This window comes from Protopterus annectens, chromosome 4.part1 (genome assembly GCF_019279795.1).
Source record: "Protopterus annectens isolate FY-2018-M chromosome 4.part1, PAN1.0, whole genome shotgun sequence".
NCBI classification, from domain to species: Eukaryota; Metazoa; Chordata; order Ceratodontiformes; family Protopteridae; genus Protopterus; species Protopterus annectens.
Genome location: NC_056734.1, coordinates 649478093 through 649503304, shown reverse-complemented (window position 1 = coordinate 649503304; position 25212 = coordinate 649478093). Strand labels below are relative to the sequence as shown.

Here is a 25212-nt window from a genome sequence, read left to right as displayed (position 1 = left end):
AGGATGTACACATCACTTGGAGAATTGATGACAGTGCCCATTTTGCAGTCATCTACAAAGCTGGTCAACCATAGCCCACTGGTTTTGGCCTGCACCTCAGAGAAGTATGTCCTGAATATCAGAGGCCCCAAGACCGATCACTGGGGTACGCCATTCGTTACAGGTCTACTGCTTGAGGTAGCTTCCCCTATTTTGATTAATTGGGCTCTAACAGTGAGCCAGTTTACTACCATCTGGTAACATATGGATTGATACCTAGTTGAGAGAGTTTATTTATTATGTCCAAGAGGGGAATAGTGTTGAAGGCTTTGACCAGGTAAATGTAGGTGGTGTGCACCATCTTCCTCTTGTCCATGGCTTTGATGACTGTCTCAAAGAAGATGACCAGATTTAACAGACATGACCTCCCCTTGGGTAAAAATTATATCCTTACAGACAATCATATAAAGAATAATACCCTAAGTAACAACTCAGTAGTGAGAGAGTTGGGAACACAAGTTGACTGTAGCTGAAACTTTGATCACCATGTGTTTACTATGGTAAGGAAGTCATCCTACGTCGCATACATCATTAGCAAAGGCATTGCCTCAAGAGTAAAAGAAGTCATAACACCCCTGTATTCATCCCTCATCAGGCCAGTAATTGAGTACAATGCTCCCTTTGGTATGTACCTTGCCAGGCACCTGCAGCAACTTGAGAGACGTCAGAGATTTCTAACCAAGAAAATTCAGGGTCTGTAGCACATGTCATACATTGAAAGATGGAAGTCATTGTTGATGTACTCAGTAGTATACAGACTGCTTAGAGGAGGCTTGTGGCAGGCCTACAGAGCAATCTCAGATCCAAACCTAAGGGAAATGCTGCACATCCGTAAGTCAAATAGAACAAGGCTGACCTGCTCCAGGAACCTTAATCTGGCCTGCGAAATAAATAGGACCTGCTGTAGAGACAGATATGTCTCTCAAAGGTTGCCACTCCTCTGGAATAGGCTACCAATTCACATCAAATTGAGCCACTCTATGACCCTGTTTAAGAGTAGCCTGGGTGACTGAATGGGAACTCTAAATTACTGCAGGGGATTTCACCTAAGACCCTCCTAGATATAGGCAGTCATTGCTAAGATCTCTAGTTTTGGCAAGATCCTTTATAGTGGTGTTCTCTAGTATTATATTTGGTATACATGGCTGGGCTTATAAAGACCTTTGGGTCAAAAGCAGAGTAACCACCTATGAATGTATGAACCTATATCCTCTATCAGCATATCCATTATTATTATATCTGCTTACCTGTGGGATTGGAATTCTCAGAAAATATCATTGCATCAGTCTTGCTGTATTTATGTTTAAAATGCTTCTTACACAGTTTCATCACATTTGCCTGTACGATATGAGTACACTTTAAGCATTTTCCTCTTCAACATTGCTAATAATTTCATCTCAGTTATGTGTGCCTATTCCCACATTTCACTTCCCCTCACGCTGTATTGTTTCCCTGAAGCTGCCCTTAATATGAGTGGGCTGTAGCACATACTAGTATCTGAACACTGCCTATATGCAATCCATTTTGTTTACTTTGAGTGTTTCTGCATGCAAGCACCTTTCCATGCAGGTGCAATGAGCGGCATGCATATTCAGTTAGCACTGCTGCTCATTGCACTAACATGGTTATCTCGTGTTCATGAAACTGTTTTTCCTCTGAGAGCATATCTCTGCCCATATAATATGCCATCTATTTTATTTAATTTTTCTAATAGATTTTTATTAAGACCAAAACAGAGCAATCTTAGAGATAAATGGGAGATATTCTTATCCCCAACATTTCATGATCTTAATAAAACCAGATGAACTAATATAATAAGTATACATTTATTCAGCTAAACCTCTTCAACTAAGCACACTGTTTAAATAAACCCATGTATTCCTCTCACAGCTCATTTTTGTCATATGCAAACCAAACTAAGGCTAATAAAGATAGAATGAATACGTCATATATGTTGACATGTAGGCAAATAATTCTGTGAAATACAAGTACAGTTGTTCATATATGCATAATAATTTATATGCTGCTGATTGTTTCAACAAGAAAATGGATAACCTTATCAAGCAAGGGTACTATTCTTTTATTTTCAGCTCCTCCATTATGTAAAAAATGTACTTTTTGAAGATACAACAGGTGAAAAGGTATTTTTTGATGCAAATGGGGACTGTCCTGCAATATATAACATATTAAACTGGCAGGTATCAACAGATGGAAAAACGTTCAAGTATGTACATATTGGATACTTTGACTCCCGTGCTCCCTTGGGACAAAACTTCTTTATTAATACTAGTTTAATTTTGTGGAATGGAGGCAATTTTCAGGTCAGTTTACATGCAGTGCTGCTGTTAAAAAGATGTAAATTATTTAATTACTATACAATATATTTAACAAGTCTTGTTCCTGATTCTGTTGTGCATATTTGAAGGAATCCAGCTCCATGTTAAACTTTAACTGTGGCTTTATCTTTTCACCTTAGAGACTTGGTCAAAGGTAATAAAGATCATTAACCACAGCAACATTTCTGTCACATGCAAAATATTAAACATTCACTAATCAGTATTGATGGTGTGGATTCTAGGTACTTTTTTAATGGACTAAGTACAGAAGAAGAATTTTATCATGGTTGATTGCACTAACAGTTTTCACCAGTCATTCTCAAATTATTAAGTTTCATAATTTTTTTGAAGGTTTGCCTCATGAAACTAGAGTTTTCTGCATAACAGCTGTGAGTTGTTTTCTTTCAGCTGCATTTATATTTTAAACAAGAACTAGGTATACCTTGCTTTCATTTTACAGCTTGGATGAGTATAATATTTATGTGGTGATCCGATACTACACTGGCCATGGAAGGTGAAACTTCCCTTTCCCACAGGTCCTGTAATCTCAGTGTTGATTATATAAGTAGTGGAGGCATAAGGAGACAAAGCCTCCTCCATGATTAAAAAAAATGCATTTCTTCCATAAAGACTCAAAGTCTGAGTTCACCTGCTTTCACTTAGAAGTACAATGAAATAAACATTCCAGTTTTGCATTGAGTAAATCAAATCACAAACCAACTACCTGCTCTTTTAGGCCCAGAAATTATCTCACTTCATATCACTACCCTTTACATCTGCCATAGCCAAGGGCATCCTTTTTGCACAGAAGAAATACAGTTTTCCATTGTTTATAGCATACCTACAAAAAAACTGCCACAACCATCCAAACTTTATCTAACACAATATGCTGCTTCTTAACCAAGTCCACCCAGAAAAAAAGCACCATTTCCTATTTCTCAACCAGGCTAAATGTTTGCCAATAAAGCAAACAGCTGACATCTATCTGGGCTCACTGACATTAAAACTTCTGCAACATCTCCCCTCTCTACCACACTTATTACAGCATCCATTGCTGCAACCTCAGAAGCTACTCAACTCAGGCCCAATTCTGCAATACCACAAACAGAACTCCATTACAGGGATCACAATTTCTCTATACTAGCCACTAAACTATGTCAATCTTTCCCTTCAAACCTTAAAAGAACTCACCACCTATTCCAGTTTTAGACTACTATTCAAAGCCTGTCTTCATAAGAAATCAAACACAAACACATCAGTATGAGATGCATTACATAATTCACCTTGTATCAATTCATAACTCTTAATTTTACTGCTATCTCTTACGCTACATCTACTTTTGGCAACTCACATCTGTATATATGTACATAGTCTGTATTGTATTGTATTCTGCTGTTTAGGACACTTTTGTGATACCTTTGCATTTTGTACTATAATATAGTTACTACTGATGTTATTTGTTAATTATACCACTCTGTTCCATATTTATTGTTAACTTTTACTTCAAAACTTGGGACGGGCCTGCAGTAAGCCAGACTTGATCAGAGCTCTCCTCTGGTAAAGAAGGATGTATGCATACTTAAATAAAAAAATAATAAAGCTCATTGCCATTCAGCTCACACTGGGGTACACTGAACATCAACAGAGTTCATTACTTTAACATTTATCAAGCCGATAACTCCAAATCAGTTTCCACAAAGTATGAGTAATTTTGAAGAGGCGATAAACATTTTTGTTATTATCATTAGCAAAGATTCCTCAGACCTCACATTAATTCTGAAACAGCTCTTCTTTTTATACTTAACTATTTAAAATATGCCTTGTTTACTAACGTGCCTTGATATCAACTTCTGGAAATAGAAGAATAACTCCTCTTCAGAATTAGGTTTTGTTTTCACCTTGTGCATCACTCTCATCATAAAATGCTGTCATAATAATAGATCAACATGTTATGCTAGTATTAAGCTGTCATGCTCATTAAGGCAGTGAAATGACTAAATGATTATGCATTATTTCCGAACAGGAAATCTTGATGTGGGAATTAATGAAGGTACTTCATTAATTTATTTATAAGGTCACTAGAGTTAAAACATCAATTTTGTCTGGTTTTGTGAACAAGACTTCAAACCTTCAAGTTGACAAAGTGCCTTTTTAAATGTCAGATTTCTCATAATCTCTTAAACTTTAAATCTAATTTCATAAAACATTTTACTGGCAGCTGATTTGCCTGGTTACAGGTTTAAATGAGCAATTATTTCTTGCTAGTTCATTTCCTAAGATACAATGATTCAAAATAAAAAGCATCTACTGATTATTTGAAAAAGAAGAAAAAATAATGATAGGTCGTACCACTGTAGTTCTTGTCTTTCTTCATAGTAGTGTTAAGAAACGATTCAGGTCCTTAACATGTACTCTTTTTTTTTCTATAGTTTTCAAAATATGCTTCTACTGAAGAATTTATTTTTTTCAGATTCCTCATTCTGTTTGCAGTGAGTCCTGTCATTCTGGATTTAGGAAAGCTGCCCTCAGGGAATGGCCACTCTGTTGTTTTGACTGCATCCCATGTCCTAAAGGAGAGGTATCCAACCAGTCTGGTAGGTAGCACCTTGAAATAGCTGTTTTATATTATATTGTGCTTTATATAACTTTAATATTATATTCTGTCCAGTTACAAATTGTGAATAAATTGCAGTCGTTTTCATTTTTATATTTATTTAACTTTTTTACATCTGTTGAAACATGATGATGTGATAGGATGTGATTTGGTAATGCTGTAAGGGGAAAAAATCATTTCAATAAGGGCCAAAGGTTGTGTGCTCCATGTATTTAGCTTAAGAACATTTAGTACCATTTACTGGGCAATTTACATTTTAGTGGCTGCTATCAAGTGTTTACCTTCATTTACTTTATGTTACAAGATGTCTACTGTCATCCAGTGCTCACTACTGGCTACTTTCCCACAACCTAGTACATGTTTTTGGTTCCTGCAGTCATTCAGTGCTCATTGCTTGGTGATTATGACCATTCATGTCCTGATACTCAGCAGTCATCAAAACTCAAAACCCACTAATGAGTGATTATCTTTACTTTAACCTCATTATGCATCTGCAATCTCTCACGCATCAAACATTTCTTGCTACTTATTATCACCCTTTGTTAATTCCTAGACATATTATCACCCTTTGTTAATTCCTAGACATATTATCACCCTTTGTTAATTCCTAGACATATTATCACCCTTTGTTAATTCCTAGACATATTATCACCCTTTGTTAATTCCTAGACATATTATGGGTGCACTTACTATCCCAAGGCTTCTAGTTTTGGATTATTTTCATTATCAGTTGCCTATTATTTTGGGTGCTTTATTATCCATCAGACAAGGCCTATTTTATTTGCTGTCTACCAACACAATTACTGAAATATGGACATCTCCACTTTACTTATCTCTGTCCCACACTTGAACCAGTCTAATGACACTTGCATGAGTTGTTCAACTTACACTAGCTATTATTAGAACATGTTCTTGTGGTATACCATTCAAAAAGACAGCACTTGCTACTTAGTAATTCTTCAGATGAGTTCCTGCACCAGTTGGTTAACATATTCCCTCTTAACAGAAGTTCAGATGAAAGAGTAGATGACTTTAAATATGCAGATGCCTACACTGACCCTGGCCGTTATATGTACTTCATTAATGCTGTAATACTGCAGGTCCAAATAGTAACATGTACCTTTTTAGACTTAACAGATTATAATATTTCTTAATCGACTAGGTCTTCATCTCATTGCTGATATTTCATATGTTCTTTGGTGGTGTTACTCTCACTAGCATTCCAAAGTATGACATGGACAAGTGCACATTGCAATGTTAAGATCAGAGCATGATTTGTTGCAGATGCTGCGTACAAAAAGCACAACTGCCACAATCAAGCAGACTATGTGTGTGTGTGTATGTGTGTGTGTGTGTGTGTGTGTATATATATATATATATATATATATATATATATATATTTTTTTTTTTTTTCTTTAATTTTTTTGGCCATAATTAATGAGTAAGCTAGCACCCCTTTTTCAGCTGAATCTGGGAAGAAATGCTTCACAGTTATACAGCAAGGGTAGAAAAATTCATGATTACATGGACATTCATGCAAGCATGCACACAATAATTACAAAATCCATATGCACTGCAACAGAAAACATCCATAATGAAGCTCACAAATAAATCTGTAGACAGTATAGGGATAAAGGAGGTGGTAGAAGACAGGGAGAAATTAGGATATATAGTTGTTGGGGATAGGATGGATGGAGATGAATATGCAGGTAGAATGACAGGTCCAACTGGAACGTGGGTAGGTTTTTAGATTAATGTTATATGTATACTCTCTTGTCCTAGGTCTAGGGGAATGGAATTCCACAGCTCGGCTGCACAGAGTATAAGGAGTCATGAAAGTAGTTGTTTGTTTTGATAATGTCTAGGAGGTTTTAGGTCTAATATCTTCAAACTTTGCAATGGATATATTTTGAAAGTAAATTAGAGAGAGGTAAGCATCTGATACTATCATACAGAGTTTTACATGCATTTTTTTAACTGCTTAAATGTTAAAAGGTTGTTAGCGCTACAATGATGAGCTTTGCTGGGGACTTTAGCAGTGTATTTTGTAATTTTATTTTAGGTTTGTTCAAACTTATGTAGGTGACTGTAATATTAGTAAGGATAGAGGATGCATGTAGTAATGTAGTTAGTAACAGAATTTGGACTGTATTTAGTTGTGCTGTTTCTAACAGGTAGGGTTTTTATTTGTATGAAATACCCAACTTTTTGTTAGTTTTGAGGTGACAAAGTCAATATGTTTCTTGAGAATAATTAAAGATCTATGAATATACCTAAAAGTTTCATGTGGAAGGCTTGATCAATTGGTTTGTTATTAAGTGAAGTAATAGAGATTTCATCAGAGCCCAATTTGAGTTGTTTGTTTTTCACTGGCACTTAATAAAAGGTTTGAGTTTTTAAGTCAATGTTCTGCGATTTGAAGGTGTACACTGTGGAATACTACAACTGACTGAGGGAATTAGCAGTACAGAAAACAGTGGCATCATCAATATACTGCATTAACATGACATCAGGAATCTTTGAATTCATGTCATTTACAAAGAAACTGAACATAAGTGGTGCATGTAGTCTGCCTTGTGAAACTCTTATATTATTGGGTAGGTAAGAAGCAACTGCTTGGGACCATTTTATTGCTTGCTGTTGATTAGCCAGATAACCTTTGAGCCATTCTAATGTGTTGTTTGCCAGATCCATATTAGCCATCCCCTGTAAAAGGAGAGGGTAAGAGAGAGTAACAAAGGCCTTAGATAGGTCTAAGAGAATAGCAACAGTAGACAGACCCTTGTCTTTTCCATGATTAATAATACTGAAGAAGGATAAAAGAGTATTTTCAGTGCAGAATCTCAGTTGAAAACCATGTTGTGTAGGTTAACAAATTGTTATTTATGAGGTGATGCACATCTGATCTGCTCTTGTATACATCTTTCAAGTATTTTAGATATCAAGATAGTATGACAATAGGACTAAAATTACTAAAGGAATTATTTGCTCCCCCATTATAATGAGGTAACACTGCTTTCATAGGACATAAGCATTAGATTCACATATGTATCTATTTATAAGTATTGCAGTTGTGTGGGTTATTGTATTGGCTGCAATTTATAGATATTCAGATGGAAGAAAGTCAGGCTCTAGTGAAATATGTTTTAGCTTTTGTAGTGACCTTTCTATTTGAATGAAACTTGCTTGCTTACTGAAGGTGTATATATTTATAAATATATATTGATCTATACAGAAGGCTGAATATTCATCTAAAATGCAATCTATTGAATGGCAACTGAACGAGCAAAACTTTTGATCAGCAGCCTATCAAAAAATGCAAAAAACAACATTCTTCTTGAATCAAGACAAGCCCCTCCCACATTAATTATATAGACTATCTCTGATATCATACTACAGTGGGAAAAGAGCAAATTCCATAATCCCCACTGTACTGAGCCAGCATTTTTCTAGGTTTGACAAATTGTAACAACTTGTCTGCACCCCACATACATAAAGGGTTAAATTTGATTATAAGCTACTGAGAACACAGACCAAAAATACCAAATGTGTGATATCTCCCCATTGTTACTGAACACCTACTATATGTGACAGAGATAATAACATAGTCCATGGTAGGACTGTAGCTAGAGTAAGTTTTAGTAAGTTTTGACTTGAGTTGGTAGGGCCTCTAATTCTCAAGTGCCTGCTTGAACAGAAAGGGTTAATTCCCTCCAGAAGCCAAGGTAAGGTGAAGCTATCATTAGATGAAACTAAGGTAGGGTGAAGTTGAAATAAACACCATGTGAGAGGAAGTGACTGTGACTAAAGGAGTATTTTGAATTACAGATTTTCCATAAAACTGATGAATGCTAGATTTTACATTAGAAATGAGATGGGCTAGTTGTTGGGAAATTAATGGCTGGTATAGCTCTGGAAGCATTGATGTTACTGATATATTTTATTGCTCATTTTCCTACTAGTAAAAGGACCTCTACTTACTGTTGAGGGGGAAATCTGCCTACAATTTCTAAAGTTTATGCCAAAACTAGCTTCATATTGAGAGAAAGTATTTTCATTTCTGCCTTCTGGAAGAAGGACAGAACAATTTGAAGACCTGTGCTTTGTACCGGTTTTTGCTACAAGAACTATACTATTTTTCTGTTATAAATAAAGTCAAAGTAAACTGAATTGTCATTTAGAACTACACATGTGTAACCTAAACAAAACTTTGTGCATCAGCTCAATTCTTGAGATTACAAAGGAAAGTGAAACAACACATACAAGTAGAGGAATAAAAATAACTAACAAATACAATACAATACTCCTTCCAATACACACAAGAAAGAGCTGAGACAGTTACCAATACTCATATATGAAAAGAATACCCTCCCTTGGTTAAATTAACTAGCCTCTTTAAAGTAATACAAAACACACTACAGATTGAACAATGCCTAAGTTATTTGTCTAATGTTGCACTTGAGTGGGTTAAATAATACTGACTATAGATATAATAAAAAATATTGCACTTACTTGGAATATATGTAATTATATATATTGCACAAATAAATAAAAATTGACTTATATGTCCAGACTCCTGGGACTAGTGCCCGAGTTCAGAAGTCTAATCACTGTAGGGTACAAACTGTTACTGAATCTTGTAGTCCTGCAATGGGTGCTGTGATATCTCCTGCCCGATGAAAGATGCTTAAACAGTCCATGCGCAGGATGCATGTTGTCCTGTATTATTTTGGTGGCCCTTTGGATGCTTCTTGCAGAATCAAAATGTATTGACAGAAGACTGGAACCTGTTACCTTCTCTGCAACCCTCACCACACTTTGTAGAACCTTTCTTTTAGTAACTGTGCAGCTTCCAAACCACGCTGTGAAATTGTAGGTAAGGATGCTCTGTATTGCACCTCTATAGAAAGTGGAGAGAATATGAGGAGGAAGCTTAACTTTTTTCAACCTTCTTAAAAAGTTAGAGGCATTGGTGCACTTTCTTGACCAGTTTGCTGGTGTTTACTGACCACAAGAGATCCACTGATATGTGTATACAAAGGAATGTTGTACTCTCGACCATCTCCACACTCTCACCATTGATCCTGAGCACTCGATGGTTTGTTCTCCTTTTCCTGAAGTTGATGATAATCTCTTTGGTCTTGCTTACATTCAGGTCAAGGTTTTTCCCCTTGTACCAACTGATCACAGATGCCACCTCCTCTCTATATGACCTTTCATCCTCCTTTGTGACGGGACCCATAACTGTGGTATCATCAGTTAGCTTGGTGATATGGTTGGACTTGTGATTAGCAAAGCAGTCACGGGTCAGGATGGTGAATAATAGTGGGCTGAAAACACATCCCTGTGGAACCCAAGTGTTAATCGTGATACATTTTGATGTGTTCTTATCTGAACACACCCTCCGTGGTCTGTCAATCATGAAGTCCAAGATCCAGTTTCCTAAATGTGCCAGTTTTTCTGTCATCTGCATTGGTACCACCATATTAAATGCTAAGCTGAAGTCTATGAACTGCATCCTCACATAGATGTTTTTGCTGTCTAAATGCTCAAGGGATATGTGTAGTGCTACTGATATGGCATCAGCTAGGGATTGGTTAGCTCTGTATGCAAACTGCAGAGGCTCAAAATCAGGAGGTAGGCATGAAGAAAGATGCTTTCTGATCACCATTCAAAACATCTCATAACAGTGGATGTCAGAGCAACTGGTCTGTAGTCATTAGGGCTGGAGGATGTAGTTTACTTAGGTAGCATGATGATGTTAGTTTCCTTGTAGTATGAGGGTACTTTTGCCATGGTAAGAGAGGTGTTAAATATTTCCTTGAGCACTGTACATAAGTTGATCAGCACAGCATTTTAACTCCTTGTCCCATATGTTGTCTGGACCAGCAGCCTTCCTGGGGTTCACTCTCCTTAGCTCTCTTCTTACCTCCTCTTTGCTGAGGCTGAGTATTGCATCCTTCTCATCAGTGGGTAGCTTTAGTGCCAACCTGTTGTTTCTTTCCTCAGATCTACTAAAGATAATGTTCAAACTATCCAGGCATTCAATGCTGTCCTCACACTATGTGCTGACCTGATTTTGTAGCCAGTGATCTCCTATATGTCTTGCCATAGTCTCCTTGCATCCGTCATGTCTTCAAAGTGGCCCTGCACCTTTCTGCCATATTCCCTCTTAGCCTCCTTTATACCCCACCTCAGATAACATCTTGCTACACTTAAGGCTGCTTTGTCCTTAGCCCTTTAAGCTGCATATCTCTCCTTAAGAAGCGCATATAACTTAGGATGAGCCATGGCTTCTGGTTAGCTCTAATAATGATACTTTTGGTATTTGTTATCCTATCAATGCAGTTTGAAATGTATGCCATTACTACCTCAGTGTGTTCATTACTGAGTTATTCAATGTATTCACTGTATTCAGATTGAGTTGTTAGCAACTGAAAGGAACCTCTAGCCTATATAGCACTAAAAAGTAATGACTCAAAATGCATTTCTGTAACTGTTTGGTTTAAGATTGATCTTATGCTCATTTGCGCTTGAAGTAAGGAAATACTCTCCTGTTTTTGTTTACTTTTCTTAGTAAAAGATATTATTTCATTTACAACTTCAACACTGATTATTTTACTGGCATTCATCAGTCTTGTGCCAAAAGGTTTCAAGATGTTGCATAAGGTGAAAAATTGCAATGGGTTAAATTTGCTCATAAGCTACCGAGAACACAGGCCAAAAATACAGAAGGTGTGTGCTACTCCAACCCTCAATGATTCCAAATGAGCATGTACTATAAAGTGCTAACCGGGTATAGTGACTGGGTAAAATAACAAAAAGGAATAAAATGAGACACTGTTTTTTTTCATATTTTTTATGAAATGTGTTATCAAATGAAAGACTGAGAACTTTAGAAATTCCTGAAGTTGTAACTCCAGATACCTTACAGTTTTTGTTGTTTATCATTGGTAACTTAAACCTTCTGTCAGAGAGACAGTCATTTTTTCAACTGAATACAAGTACTGAAATATTTTATACCCCATACCTATAAAAGGGAAACATTGCGGTCGTAAGAAGACTGATCTTTATTCGGAAGCAAAGGCTGCACCATAATAAAAAAATGAAGAAAGTTTTTGAAGGTCTGCGTAAGAGTTTTCAAGAAACAAATCACCAGGAATGGAATTTACAAAAAGGCATAGAGGAACAAAATCATCCTTCGTCTTTAAGAATAATTGAAAGCATGGAAGAAATTCTGCAGAATATGTATGCAGTGCAGGACATAAATGTGTGTAAAAAATCTAAGTGCATTAAGCATTGGTTGGAGAATACAAATACTAGGGTGCCTTTGCCAGTCACACACAAAAAAGTGGGTATGTTTAAGTGCAGATTTTGCACGGCATGTAATTTGATACTTGAAGGCTCTCTCATTGTTTTGTCTCATATGGACAGAAGCTTTAAAATTAAAGTGCACTATGATTGTAACACCATTGATTTGATGTACATTGCTGTCTGTTCACTTTGTGATGCATTTTACACCGGCATGACTACCAGGAAGTTATTGCAAACAGTTAAAGAACACTTGTATGCTATTAAGAGCAAATATACCAATAGTGGCTTATATAGACACACCTTAACATGTGGTTCCTTTAAGTTCTGTTTTGCTGTCTTAGAGCATTTGCTTGTGGATCTTAGGGAGGGTTGTTTCAAGAAGTAGCTACTTAAAAAAAGAAACATTGTGGCAGTTTACAATGCAGGCCAATAAGTTTCCTGGCCTAAATTATACCATTTGTATAAAATGTTTTTTATAATTAATTTTAACATTGCGTTATTTTGTATTGAGTTATATTCATGTGCTGTGAATTCAGTGATTTTTTACCTTTTACTTGTACTATTTGTCTTAATTAATTTAATTATTGTTTGTTGTTTCTCACTGGTCAGTTTGCATTATAAAGTTGTTTTCTAGTCAGTTGTTCAGTTTTCTAATGAAATTCCTTGTCGATCATAGCACTCAAAAAATAAACTTCCTTTAAGAAGATTCTGTTTTCCTGTGGTGCCTATCTGAGGATGTTTTCATTGTTTGGTTGTGCTATTCATCATCTGAGTGGTTTGTTTGTGTTGGTTTTCAATTTATAACCTGTTAATATGGCTTACATGGAAGAATGTGATTTGGACACTACTCTCACGCTGAATATAGTGCCTGAGGATTTGCGACTAACAATGGAAGGTTTAAAAAGTTGTTTGGTCAATCAACAGTCTTCAGTTTCTATGTTTTTTGAACATTGCAGTCAGCGGTGTACTTTTGGTACACCTCAGTCTTTTTCTGATGCTTTGTTAAATGGAGGTGGCTTAAGTGGTGGTGAACATTCCATTCAAGGTGGTTCAGGTTCCAGAACCAGGAAACATATGAGTAATAACAGTACTGTTTTTGAAAAACTTTTCCATAATTTGTCTAACCCTTTTGGGCAACTTAATGTTAACAACACTCGCTTCAATAACAGCAGTGAAAGTACAAATGTGCATGATTTGTTAAAAAGTTTTAACAAGAAGCTTAACAAGTATCAAAGCCTGCTGTATGAAAATTTTTATTTTTTGGAGTGTATTAACCTGATGATTGTCCCCTAATGGGAACAGCCAAAAGAAGATGATGATTAACCTGATAACTGTCCCAAATGGCCTGTCTCTGGATGATCCTTTTTATAAACAACTGACTGAGTTCTTTAATGATACAGGACTGAAATTGCTGAAACTGTTATTAGAACATAATAAACTTTTGATGAAGTATCTTGTCTTATCCAGGCCCTGGATATAACTATTTTGAGATGTACATCTCAAGAGCATATTAAGGCTGAGGTTGAGAATATCTTTACTAACCTAAATAGAGGGACTTTCACTATAGTCGAAAGAAAGAAGAAATTGATTACAGACACCGCAGCCTATGATGCAGGTAATGCCATTCCACTTTTGGCATGTGTAGAGATAACATTTTCAGCAGAGATGCCACTGAATTTCATTCAGAAGGTGGTATGGATGCTAGACAACATGGACAGGTAGATTTTTTATCCAGCAATCCTCTACAGAGATCTGAGAGGATAGCCAACAAATGGACTGCTAATATTCAGAACTGCTCCTATTCAGAACGGTGTGACACCTCTGTCCAATCAATGCACTCCCTTGACCAGAGGTGGCTGGTCCAACAGGGGCAGAGGCAGGCAGTGGAAGTGGAAATACTAAATGTTGGTTTAAAGAATGAGTTTTTTGAACATTGCAGTCTGTTCTCAGACATTTACAATTTCACCAAAGAGAAATTTAATGGTATACAAACTAGTCTCCTTCAGAAAAATTTTCTTTTACACTTATTAAAAGAGAAGTATTTTAAAACACTTTGCTCAATTTGAAATGGTTTTGTAGAAAGCTTAATTTAGCTTATGCTTTTCAGGACATTGAATGCAATGATGAATGTGTTTTTAAGGAATTTAGCTGCTTCAATCCTCCATTACAGGCTAATATCTTTTCCTTTCATGATTCGTGTGAACAGGACATTTTGAGACTGGCTGAAGGTAAAGCTGACAATAAGTTTTTTAACTTAGCCAACAAAGAAAGGAAAGCATTGGTTGAACTCAGTAATCTACTTGCTTTATGGTTTATGAAAGCCGATGAAGGCAGTGGTCTAGTTATTATGTATCAATCTGATATTAATGAAATTGAAAAGATGTTAACCACCCCTTTGGAATATAGATCTGTGACTGGCTGACATTCATTTGCAGTATAAGTATTTTCACAATGTCTTGTATGACTTGCTAGCTAATGGTTTGATTTTGTTTGACTGTTAACAAGTTTCTTTATGTTGAACATCCTGAAATAGAAGTCCTTTTTGGAATTCCTAAACTGCATAGTCAGGTTTTTCCATTGCCCTTTAGACCAGTAGTGTTTGCTTCTGGGAGTGTAACTGAAAGTATATCACTCTTTTTAAATCACTTTTTGAATCTCTGGTGCAGAAACTGGACAGTTTTACCAAGGATTCCTGGCATTGTTTGGATTCTTTGCAGTCTTTTACTTCAGACAGTTCAGTGCTTAGGTTATTTACCTTGGATGTTAAATCTCTTTACACCAGTTTAAATATTGTTGAAGGTGTTGAATATCTGAGGTTATTTTTGGTTAAATATATCAGCTTTTCTAGTGACATGGTTAGCATTTGCTATGAGCTGATGGAGATGATGTTAGAAAATATTTTTTTTCTATTGGTGCCACAGTTACACCCTCTTTTGTTAACTTTGTCATGGTGAGAGACACAACTTTTAAAAAATATTCCATTTTTTGAAACACATGTTAACATGTATAAGAGGTTTGTGGATGACCTGCTTTTTATTCCTGATGCATCTTTAGATCAGGTAGATGCAATTGTTAAAGACATTAATAATAGTATTAACTGTTTAAGGTTTGTGTTGGGTTAAGTAGGAGAAAGTGTTCCATATTTGAATGTAGTAGTTAGCTGGGATGCTGCCAGTCACAGTATTTTTAGTGGGAAGTACAGAAAACCTTGTTTCTCTAACAATTATTTATATTACCTTAGCACTTATCCCACTGACATGAAAAGAAATATTCCCAGAGGTCAAATGATCCTACTGTCTAGACTGACCACTGACTTTGGTAACCTTTCCAAAGGAATCGATGATATTATTACATTATTCAGCAGTAGGGGTTATGATTTGGCTTGTTGGTTAAGACTGCTGTAGAGATTAAGCAGAATAGAGACAAACAGTTTCCTCCCATTTTGGTGGGGAGTATACCTCAGAAGAACAGTACTGAGGTTAAACACAACAATAGTTTTATTTTGCAGATGACTGTTGATGATGGTAGCATTAGAAATATTATTACACACAACTGGAAAATTTTCCAAGGGAACCCTGATGTATACACATCGTTGGGTCCCTCATCCAAATTTGTGTGTAAAAAATCTAAGTGCATTAAGCACTGGTTGGAGAATGCAAATACTAGGGTGCCTTTGCCAGTCACATATAAAACAGTGGATATGTTTAAGTGCAGTTTTAACACAGCATGTAATTTATATTTGAAGGCTCTGTCACTGTTCTGTCTCATATGGACAGAAGCATTAAAATTAAAGCGCACTATGATTGTAACACCACTGGTTTGATATACATTGCTGTCTGTTCACTTTGTGATGCATTTTACACCAGCATGACAACCAGGAAGTTATCTCAAACAGTTAAAGAACACTTGTATGTTATTAAGAGCAAAGAAACCAACAGTGCCTTATATGGACACACCTTAACATATGGTTCCATTAAGAAGTTCTGTTTTGCTGTCTTAGAGCATTTGCCTGTGGATCTTAAGAAGGGTTGTTTCAAGAAGCAGCTACTTAAAAAGGAAACATTGTGGCAGCTTAAGATGCAGGCCAATAAGTTTCTTTGTCTAAATGATACCATTTGTATAAACTGTTTTTTTTATTTAATTGTTTTTTTAACGTCATATTTTTGTGTATTGAGTTATATTTAAATGTTGTGAATTTGGTGCTTTTTACCTTTTATGTCTACTATTTGCCTTAATTAATATAATTATTGTTTGTTTGTTTTTTCTGATTGGTCAGTTTGCATTATAAAGTTGTCTTCTAGTTAGTTAAGTTTTCTGATGAAGTCCCTTGTGGATGAAAGCGCTCAAAAATAAACTTTCTTTAAGAAGATTCCATTTTCCTATGGTGCCTATCTGCGGCTGTTTTCATTGTTCAGTTTTGACAAGCTGATTGTGAAAATACTGGCACATTATAATGTGGCACCTAATGTAAGGGCTCAAATGTTCCTTTTTCTGGATCTATACCTTGGAGAATCCACTTTGCATATTAATCTAAATTATAAGTAGTTGCAAGCAAATTGTCAGCAATACCCTAAAGGTAGTGGTGATGGTTATGCCCAGTTATTTTTGGGATCCCTGGTTGATGCTACAATATGTTGGGTGTTACAAGGAAATCATCCCAATGACCCATGTGGATCAGCTTGATTATCTAGTGGAAATATCTGTGGTAGATGCTGAATTGTGAGTTACTGACAGTAACTGACCCTCATTCAGCCAATAAATATGGCAATGCTAATATTAGTATATAAACTGGAGATTGGAGACCTGTTATAGACTTTTAAAAGGAAGACCAGAAAAAGGTCAGATCAGTACATAAAATGAAAAAGTAAAGTGTTTTAAATGCAATTAACTTGGACATTGTGCTCAAAATTTCATTTAGCTGATGAACACATACAGAATTATGTGTACAGTAACATTTTTTGTCCTTTAAGAGAATCTTCACAGCATGGATAATTTACCCAACACGTCTGTCTACTGAATATATTGTTTCAGCATATCATAGCTGTTATCAGTAATTTGATTCAATGGACAAACATGGAATGTCAATCTCCTACCAGCCCTTCTGTTACCAGTCTTATTCCACTTAGCAGAGAGAACGTAGGAACTGACCAATACTCACAGACAACCTACTCATGACATGAGTTCTGAGAGGTGTAATTATCTATATAACCTGCAGGCAACTGTATCAGTCACAGAGAATGTGACGACATAAACTATCCCCTAACTTCACAACATTACCCTAGCCTGACATATGCAAAAGACATAAAAAATATTATTCCTCAAACTTCCAAGAATCAGGACACTACAAGCCTTGGCAGCAATACCCAAACACAACTCTGCCATTCTCACATAATGCAATGAATCACCAAACTGCAAACTGAAAAGCATCCACTGCCAGTAAGTTTGTGAGCCCAAATAGAAATATCCTAATAAGGGGTGACTTCATCTTTAGACATGTACACTGACTCTTTCTTCATATGGCTGGATAAAGGCAGAGTAATAGTTGCCCTTCTGGTGCTTGGACCCAGATGTCATGAAGGCCCTCTAGCCCCATTAAACAGGACAACTATGACTCTGACCTAGTGGTGGCAAATGTGGGAGTGAACAACCTGAGGTTCTCAACCTAGCACATGCAGAAAAATACATCAGAGGTCGCTATGCTTGTGTCAAATGCATTCGATACTCTGGCACTGAATGGAATCTTTCCCTCCCCCAGAATGAAATACACATACAAAGATAAGACAGCTGAGTTTAGTAATTTGTTATGTATTTGATATCATACTAGGGAGATCCAGTATGTGTCAGCTTTGGGCAAGAAGATATATAACCCATTTTACACTGGCGTGGATGACCTGAAACTTTCATTACACAGCTTCCATATGTTGTCCAAATACATATTGTTGCCATAGTGCCCATTTTAGGCAAAGTCCAGCCTGAGTACTTTCCAACATAATGGAAAGGCTTGCAATAAATCCCAACCAGGACCACACCAAGATGGCTCTGCTTTGTGTAATAAATCTTAACACTAAATTGCCTGATCTTGAGTCTCTCCTTTAAAGAATTTAATAAATTGATATCTGTGTTGTAACATAGACTTCTTTTCAGTTTAAATACAACACTCCCTCTTTGCTGGATTTCAGTACTTATCATGCATTCAGATGAGTTAGATACTGTGGGGGAGTATCCATATTTTTCAGAGACTTAATCATCTCCAAAAAGATTCAATATGAATCTAAATGAAGCAAATTTTCTATGCATAGCCTCATAAAAATCACCTTCTGTGTCTGTGCAGGGCCATGAAAGACTTCTAAATATGCTTACTGAATTATCCCTAAATAAAAATAACTTTTCAGATTTACTAGAGTATCTAAATCACAATGGTTAGATAGCCTCAAAGATTCCTAAAGCAAGTAAATAATAATCCCCCTGCACAAATGGTCAACCAGAACATGAGGTCAACATATTCTTGACCTCATCTTCATTAATACTGCAGCTAGGTAGTGTCCCCATTCCTGTTTAAAATCACAACCAGCAGTCGTCTACTTTAGGCGTTCTAAACCCACCACAAGGAGCATCTCTAAATTGAAGGACTTTAAAAAGGCAATCCTGTTAAAACTATACAATGAGCTCTCAAAAGGTTACAGCAAGATTTGCAGCCACCATGCAGCCTCAGGTGCCCCTTTACTAAGGAATTTCACTCCCATCTAAAAAACAACACAAACCAATACATCCCAATAAAAAACAAATATGTTGTGAATGAGAACATGAGCCACCTTGGTGGCATGAATGTCATCATTAATAAGCCCTATAATAGAAGAAAAAAGTCAGTGAAGGTCTGATAAATTAACATTTAAACAAGTTAAAGATGTCAAATAATCAGGAAATATTTGGAAAGTGATTAAAGCAGAACACAACTTAAAATTATTATAAATCATTCTTTAACTAAATCAGACAGTTATGAAATAACACGTAACAATGTTCTGAATTAATTAATACTGATATTACCCACTCTGAGCCTAAATATATTGCTAATATACTTGCAGATATATTGAGCACCAACATCACAACAGAAGCAGTCACTGACATTCCACAAATTCTCAGGTCCTGCCCTCAACCACTTAATTACTTGGTTGTGTTTAAATTACCTGTTTAACTGTAGTAGGCTACACACTCAAGTGTGATAGCCATTTCTGTATTTAAAGTGTTTTTTTTTATTGTATCTGCTTCATTTTCTGAAAAACAAAATAAAAAAAAATATATATATATATATATATATATATATATATATATATATATATATATATACTTGTTTATCTACCTTTCTAAGCTAGTATAGCCCAGTTTTCAGGTTAGTGCTGAATGCAGGGCTGTGTTACAAGTTTCTGTGTTTGCCCATACTTTACTTGGATAGAAGGAAGTTTCTCTGTTCACCTGAGAGAGAGGAGAGCTTTAAGCAGCCTATCTATCCCTGGAGGAGTGGTTTCAGCCCAGAAAATAGTAGTTTATTGGCCATTTTGGGCTAATCTCTATCTCTTTCATTTCCCTGCTGTAAAACCCGCATTAGCGGGGTTTTGTGTGCTGGGCAGCGCAAGTTAGCTAGGGTATAAGTATTCCCGGCACCACAAAGTCTACTATTCAATTTTTCCCTTAGAACTAGACAAACTTTCAACTTAAGCACTCAAACCATTCACTTCTCAGCCCGGCACTTGCTCAAAACTCATAGCAAGCACTAATAAACCTTAGCACTAGACTCCACTATACTGTAATTCCAAGCAGCGATCACAGAACGCTGGTAATTGCTAATCTACTCACAACCACACAAATCCAAAACGGGGATAAATATTTTCCAAACTCCACAAATAGTATAAAAAAGATTTAATACAATAAAATAAAAACCATATGTTGAGCGCTTTCACCCACTAACCGTGGGCTTCATCAGAACAAACAAACAACTGTTCGCTACCATTTAAATATCCAACTTTGGCACCTAAAATAATTAATTACTCCTTCGTAAAGCTATAACAAGTAAAATACACATAAATAAAGTTGATCATACAAAATATTAGTCAAAATGTAGGCAATACTCTTTCATATACAAAATACATCCACATAGTGGATAAAGATGTTGATATGTATTAAGGTCTGTGTTTACAAATAATACATTACCTTGTCATTTCCAACATTGGTTTAATAGAAATGTACTCATTTAACCCTGGTGGCATCATAGCTTCTGCTAATAATTGCCACCACATCTCCTTGTACCCAAGTATATTTTTAATATTCCCACCTCTTGGATTGTTTAGTACATTTTCTAAAATCGCAAATCTAAAATAATGGTCATCTCCTTGACTGCTAATGTATTTGTATAACGCATTTTTAGGGTCTTTTGTTTTGATACTGTATAAATGTGAGTATATCCTTTTCTTAAAATTCCTCTCGGTCTTCCCTGTATAAAATGATGGACAGACCATACATTTCACCATGTAAACTAACATTTTGGTGTAGCAGTTACCTTGTTTAAATTTAATTTTAGTTTTGTTAATATTCTGCAATGTAGTTTCAGCCTCTTCGTTTATAGCAAAACATTCATGGCAAGCACAACATTTTGAAGTGTGCATACGCCCCCCCAATTCCACCTGCTCCATAGCTATACTCCAGTATTTTTTTCAAATTACTTCCCATTTTATAAACAAATTTTGGTTTTGACCCTAAGATGTCTATTTTTTCTTGATCGGTCAAAAGAATGTACCAATTCCTAGTTAAAATTTCTTTGATTTGATTAATATGGGGACCATATTCTAATATACATGCTCTACCATATGATTTGTCATCATTGGTTCCCCTGCATGTGTTGTTAATGAAAGAATCTATGTTCTGATTTGTTCCTAAAAGTGGAACATATTTCTTCCCCCATTCACTGATGACATATGTATTAACATCATGCATCATATTCCTATCATATCCCCTTTCTTCAAATAATTTAGAAATGTATCCAATTTCATCCAACATATCATCGTATCTAGATGTCATTCTAAGGGCTTATACATTGCCCTTTGTATATATTGTATTTTAAATTCGTAGGATGGTTACTGTTAAAATCTAAATAGGAATTGGAAAAAGTAGCTTTTCTATGTATTCTTGACTTAAATCTGCTACCTTCCGTAGTAATCAATGTATCTAAGTATGCTACCCCCTTAGTCTTGCTTTCAGAGGTGAATTTCAAATAATCACTACTCTTATTGAGATATTCCAAAAAATAATCAAAGGACTGTTGGTCCCCTTTCCACAAAATATATATGTCGTCAAGGAATCTTGAGTAGTATTGTATATGCTCAATGTGTTCACTTTTAAAAATAGTCTCCTCTTCCCAGTCCAACATCACAAGATTAAGCTGCCCCCATAGCAACTCCATTAGTCTGCTTGAACACCTCACCTTCATAGTATATAAAATTATTTTCCAGCACTATGGACATTAGTTCAGTAATTAAACATATCTTGTCCCATTCAAAGTTACAATATTTCTGAATGCTGTTTGTAAAAGCCTCCATTCCTTGTGTCAATGGGATACATGTAAAAAGATCAATCACATCAATCGATGCGAATAATAAGTTTGTATTCTCAATGTCAGTCAGAAATTTCATCAAAAATTCCCAAGAATCTTTGACTAGATGTTTAATCTTCCCATAAATCGGTTTTAACATAAAATCCACTGCTGCTCCTAAAGGAAAAGTCTTGGACCTGCTACCCAATATTATTGGTCTGAAGGGAGGGTTTGATACATTTTTGTGGACCTTAGAAATTCCCACAATCATCACCATGTAAGGATACTCTACCTTTAAATAATTATATAAATCCTCCGTGATCCTTCTGTCTAATAAAAACTCTTCTAAATACATATCAATTCTTCTGTAAGAAATGTTAACTTCATTCATTGACATTGCTACATAATTACCTGACCCATGTAATATGTCATGCATCCTGGTAGAGTATTCTAATGTGTCGTAAATCACAATGCCATCTCCCTTATCGGGTTTCATAACTCTAATGTTGACATTCATTCTAAGTTCCTCTAATACTCTAGTCTCATGCTTTGTTAAATTACTTTTAACATTCCTTCTCCTATTCTTGTTGTTAAACTGGTATATCTCTCTTGTAACCATTCTATCATACATCTGAACACTAGGATTCATTATAGGCATAAAACTACTTTTCTTCTTAAGAACTTCCTGCTTAACAAAATTACTGTTCTTTTTTTCTTTAAACATTAGTGCTAGGTTTAACTTCCTTGTATACTTTTTGATTTCACTCAAACAGTCAACTACATGAAAACGTGTAGTGGGTATAAATTTCATCCCCTTAGATAGCAAACTAAAATGTGCTTTATCCAAGTCCAACTCAGTGTAATTAAAAATTTTAAAATTGTTGTAACTATAAGTAATACCTTCCTGCACAATCTGAGTATTGACATCAAGTACGTGAACATCCTTGTTAACTAAACTGCCTGTTAAATCATTTACCATTTTGCTTGTGGTTGGTTGTTCTTCCTTCTCCACATCTCCCCCTTTGTCCACTTGGAATTGTTTCCACCCTTGTGTACATGATAAACATTTCCCTTGTCAGGGGGTGGTGTGCTGTATATATTCTCATTAATGTTGTCAGAGTCATGGTACCACTGTCCCCTCCCCCAATTATACACTCTACCTTCATTGTATTGTTCAGTGTCTCTACTTATTTTCTTGCATTTTCTTTCAAAAGCCCTTTTTGTCCTGGATTCTGCTAACTTAAATTGTTTAAAATATAATGTCTCCCAATTTTCAAACATAAGATCATTTAAAATAATTTCATTCGTCTTTTCAACTTCGCTGATAGTTTTACATAACTTCATGTCATGTTTAATCAAAAGCGTCATATATTCCATTCCAAAAGAATCAGATAACTTGTTAAAGTCACATTTCACCTCACCGGTTAAATCAATGCCAATGAAACCCGATAAGGGAGGTGGCATTGTGATTTACGACACGTTAGAATACTCTACCAGGATGCATGACATATTACATGGGTCAGGTAATTATGTAGCAATGTCAATGAATGAAGTTAACATTTCTTACAGAAGAATTGATATGTATTTAGAAGAGTTTTTATTAGACAGAAGGATCACTGAGGATTTATATAATTATTTAAAGGTAGAGTATCCTTACATGGCGACGATTGTGGGAATTCCTAAGGTCCACAAAAATGTATCAAACCCTCCCTTCAGACCAATAATATCGGGTAGCAGGTCCAAGACTTTTCCTTTAGGAGCAGCAGTGGATTTTATGTTAAAACCGATTTATGGGAAGATTAAACATCTAGTCAAAGATTCTTGGGAATTTTTAATGAAATTTCCGACTGACATTGAGAATACAAACTTATTATTCGCACCGATTGATGTGATTGATCTTTTTACATGTATCCCACTGACACAAGGAATGGAGGCTTTAACAAACAGCATTCAGAAATATTGTAACTTTGACTGGGACAAGATATGTTTAATTACTGAACTAATGTCCATAGTGCTAGAAAATAATTTTATATACTATGAAGGTGAGGTGTTCAAGCAGACTAATGGAGTTGCTATGGGGGCAGCTCTTGTGATGTTGGACTGGGAAGAGGAGACTATTTTTAAAAGTGAACACATTGAGCATATACAATACCACTCAAGATTCCTTGATGACATATATATTTTGTGGAAAGGGGACCGACAGTCCTTTGATTATTTTTTGGAATATCTCAATAAGAGTAGTGATTATTTGAAATTCACCTCTGAAAGCAACACTAAGGGGGTAGCGTACTTAGACACATTGATTACTAGGGAAGGTAGCAGATTTAAGTCAAGAATACATAGAAAAGCTACTTTTTCCAATTCCTATTTAGATTTTAACAGTAACCATCCTAGGAATTTAAAATACAATATATACAAAGGGCAATGTATAAGAGCCCTTAGAATGACATCTAGATACGATGATATGTTGGATGAAATTGGATACATTTCTAAATTATTTGAAGAAAGGGGATATGATAGGAATATGATGCATGATGTTAATACATATGTCATTAATCAAATCAAAGAAATTTTAACTAGGAATTGGTACATTCTTTTGACCGATCAAGAAAAAATAGACATCTTAGGGTCAAAACCAAAATTTGTTTATAAAATGGGACGTAATTTGAAAAAATTATTGGAGTATAGCTATGGAGCAGGTGGAATTGGGGGGCATATGCACACTTCAAAATGTTGTGCTTGCCATGAATGTTTTGCTATAAACGAAGCGGCTGAAACTACATTGCAGAATATTAACAAAACTAAAATTAAATTCAAACAAGGTAAGTGCAACACCAAAATGTTAGTTTACATGGCGAAATGTATGGTCTGTCCATCATTTTATATAGGGAAGACAGAGAGGAATTTTAAGAAAAGGATATACTCACATTTATACAGTATCAAAACAAAAGACCCTAAAAATGCATTATACAAACACATTAGCAGTCATGGAGATGACCATTATTTTAGATTTGCGATTTTAGAAAATGTACTAAACAATCCAAGAGGTGGGAATATTAAAAATATACTTGGGTACAAGGAGATGTGGTGGCAATTATTAACAGAAGCTATGATGCCACCAGTGTTAAATGAGTACATTTCTATTAAACCAATGTTGGAAATGACAAGGTGATGTATTATTTGTAAACCCAGACCTTAATACATATCAACATCTTTATCCACTATGTGGATGTATTTTGTATATGAAAGAGTATTGCCTACATTTTGACTAATATTTTGAATGATCAACTTTATTTATGTGTATTTTACTTGTTATAGCTTTAAGAAGG

The 25212-nt window shown here is 35.6% G+C and overlaps 1 protein-coding gene across 1 annotated transcript in view; it reads left to right on the top strand.

Annotated features, from left to right (window-relative positions):
• The window catches only part of LOC122801263, a 196166-nt gene that overhangs the window by 134677 nt on the left and 36277 nt on the right, over positions 1 to 25212 (top strand). Inside the window, exons 8-9 of the mRNA XM_044070814.1 lie at positions 2130 to 2360; positions 4846 to 4969. Of these exons, the coding sequence (XP_043926749.1) occupies positions 2130 to 2360; positions 4846 to 4969 (355 nt within the window). The remainder of the gene's footprint in view (positions 1 to 2129; positions 2361 to 4845; positions 4970 to 25212) is intronic.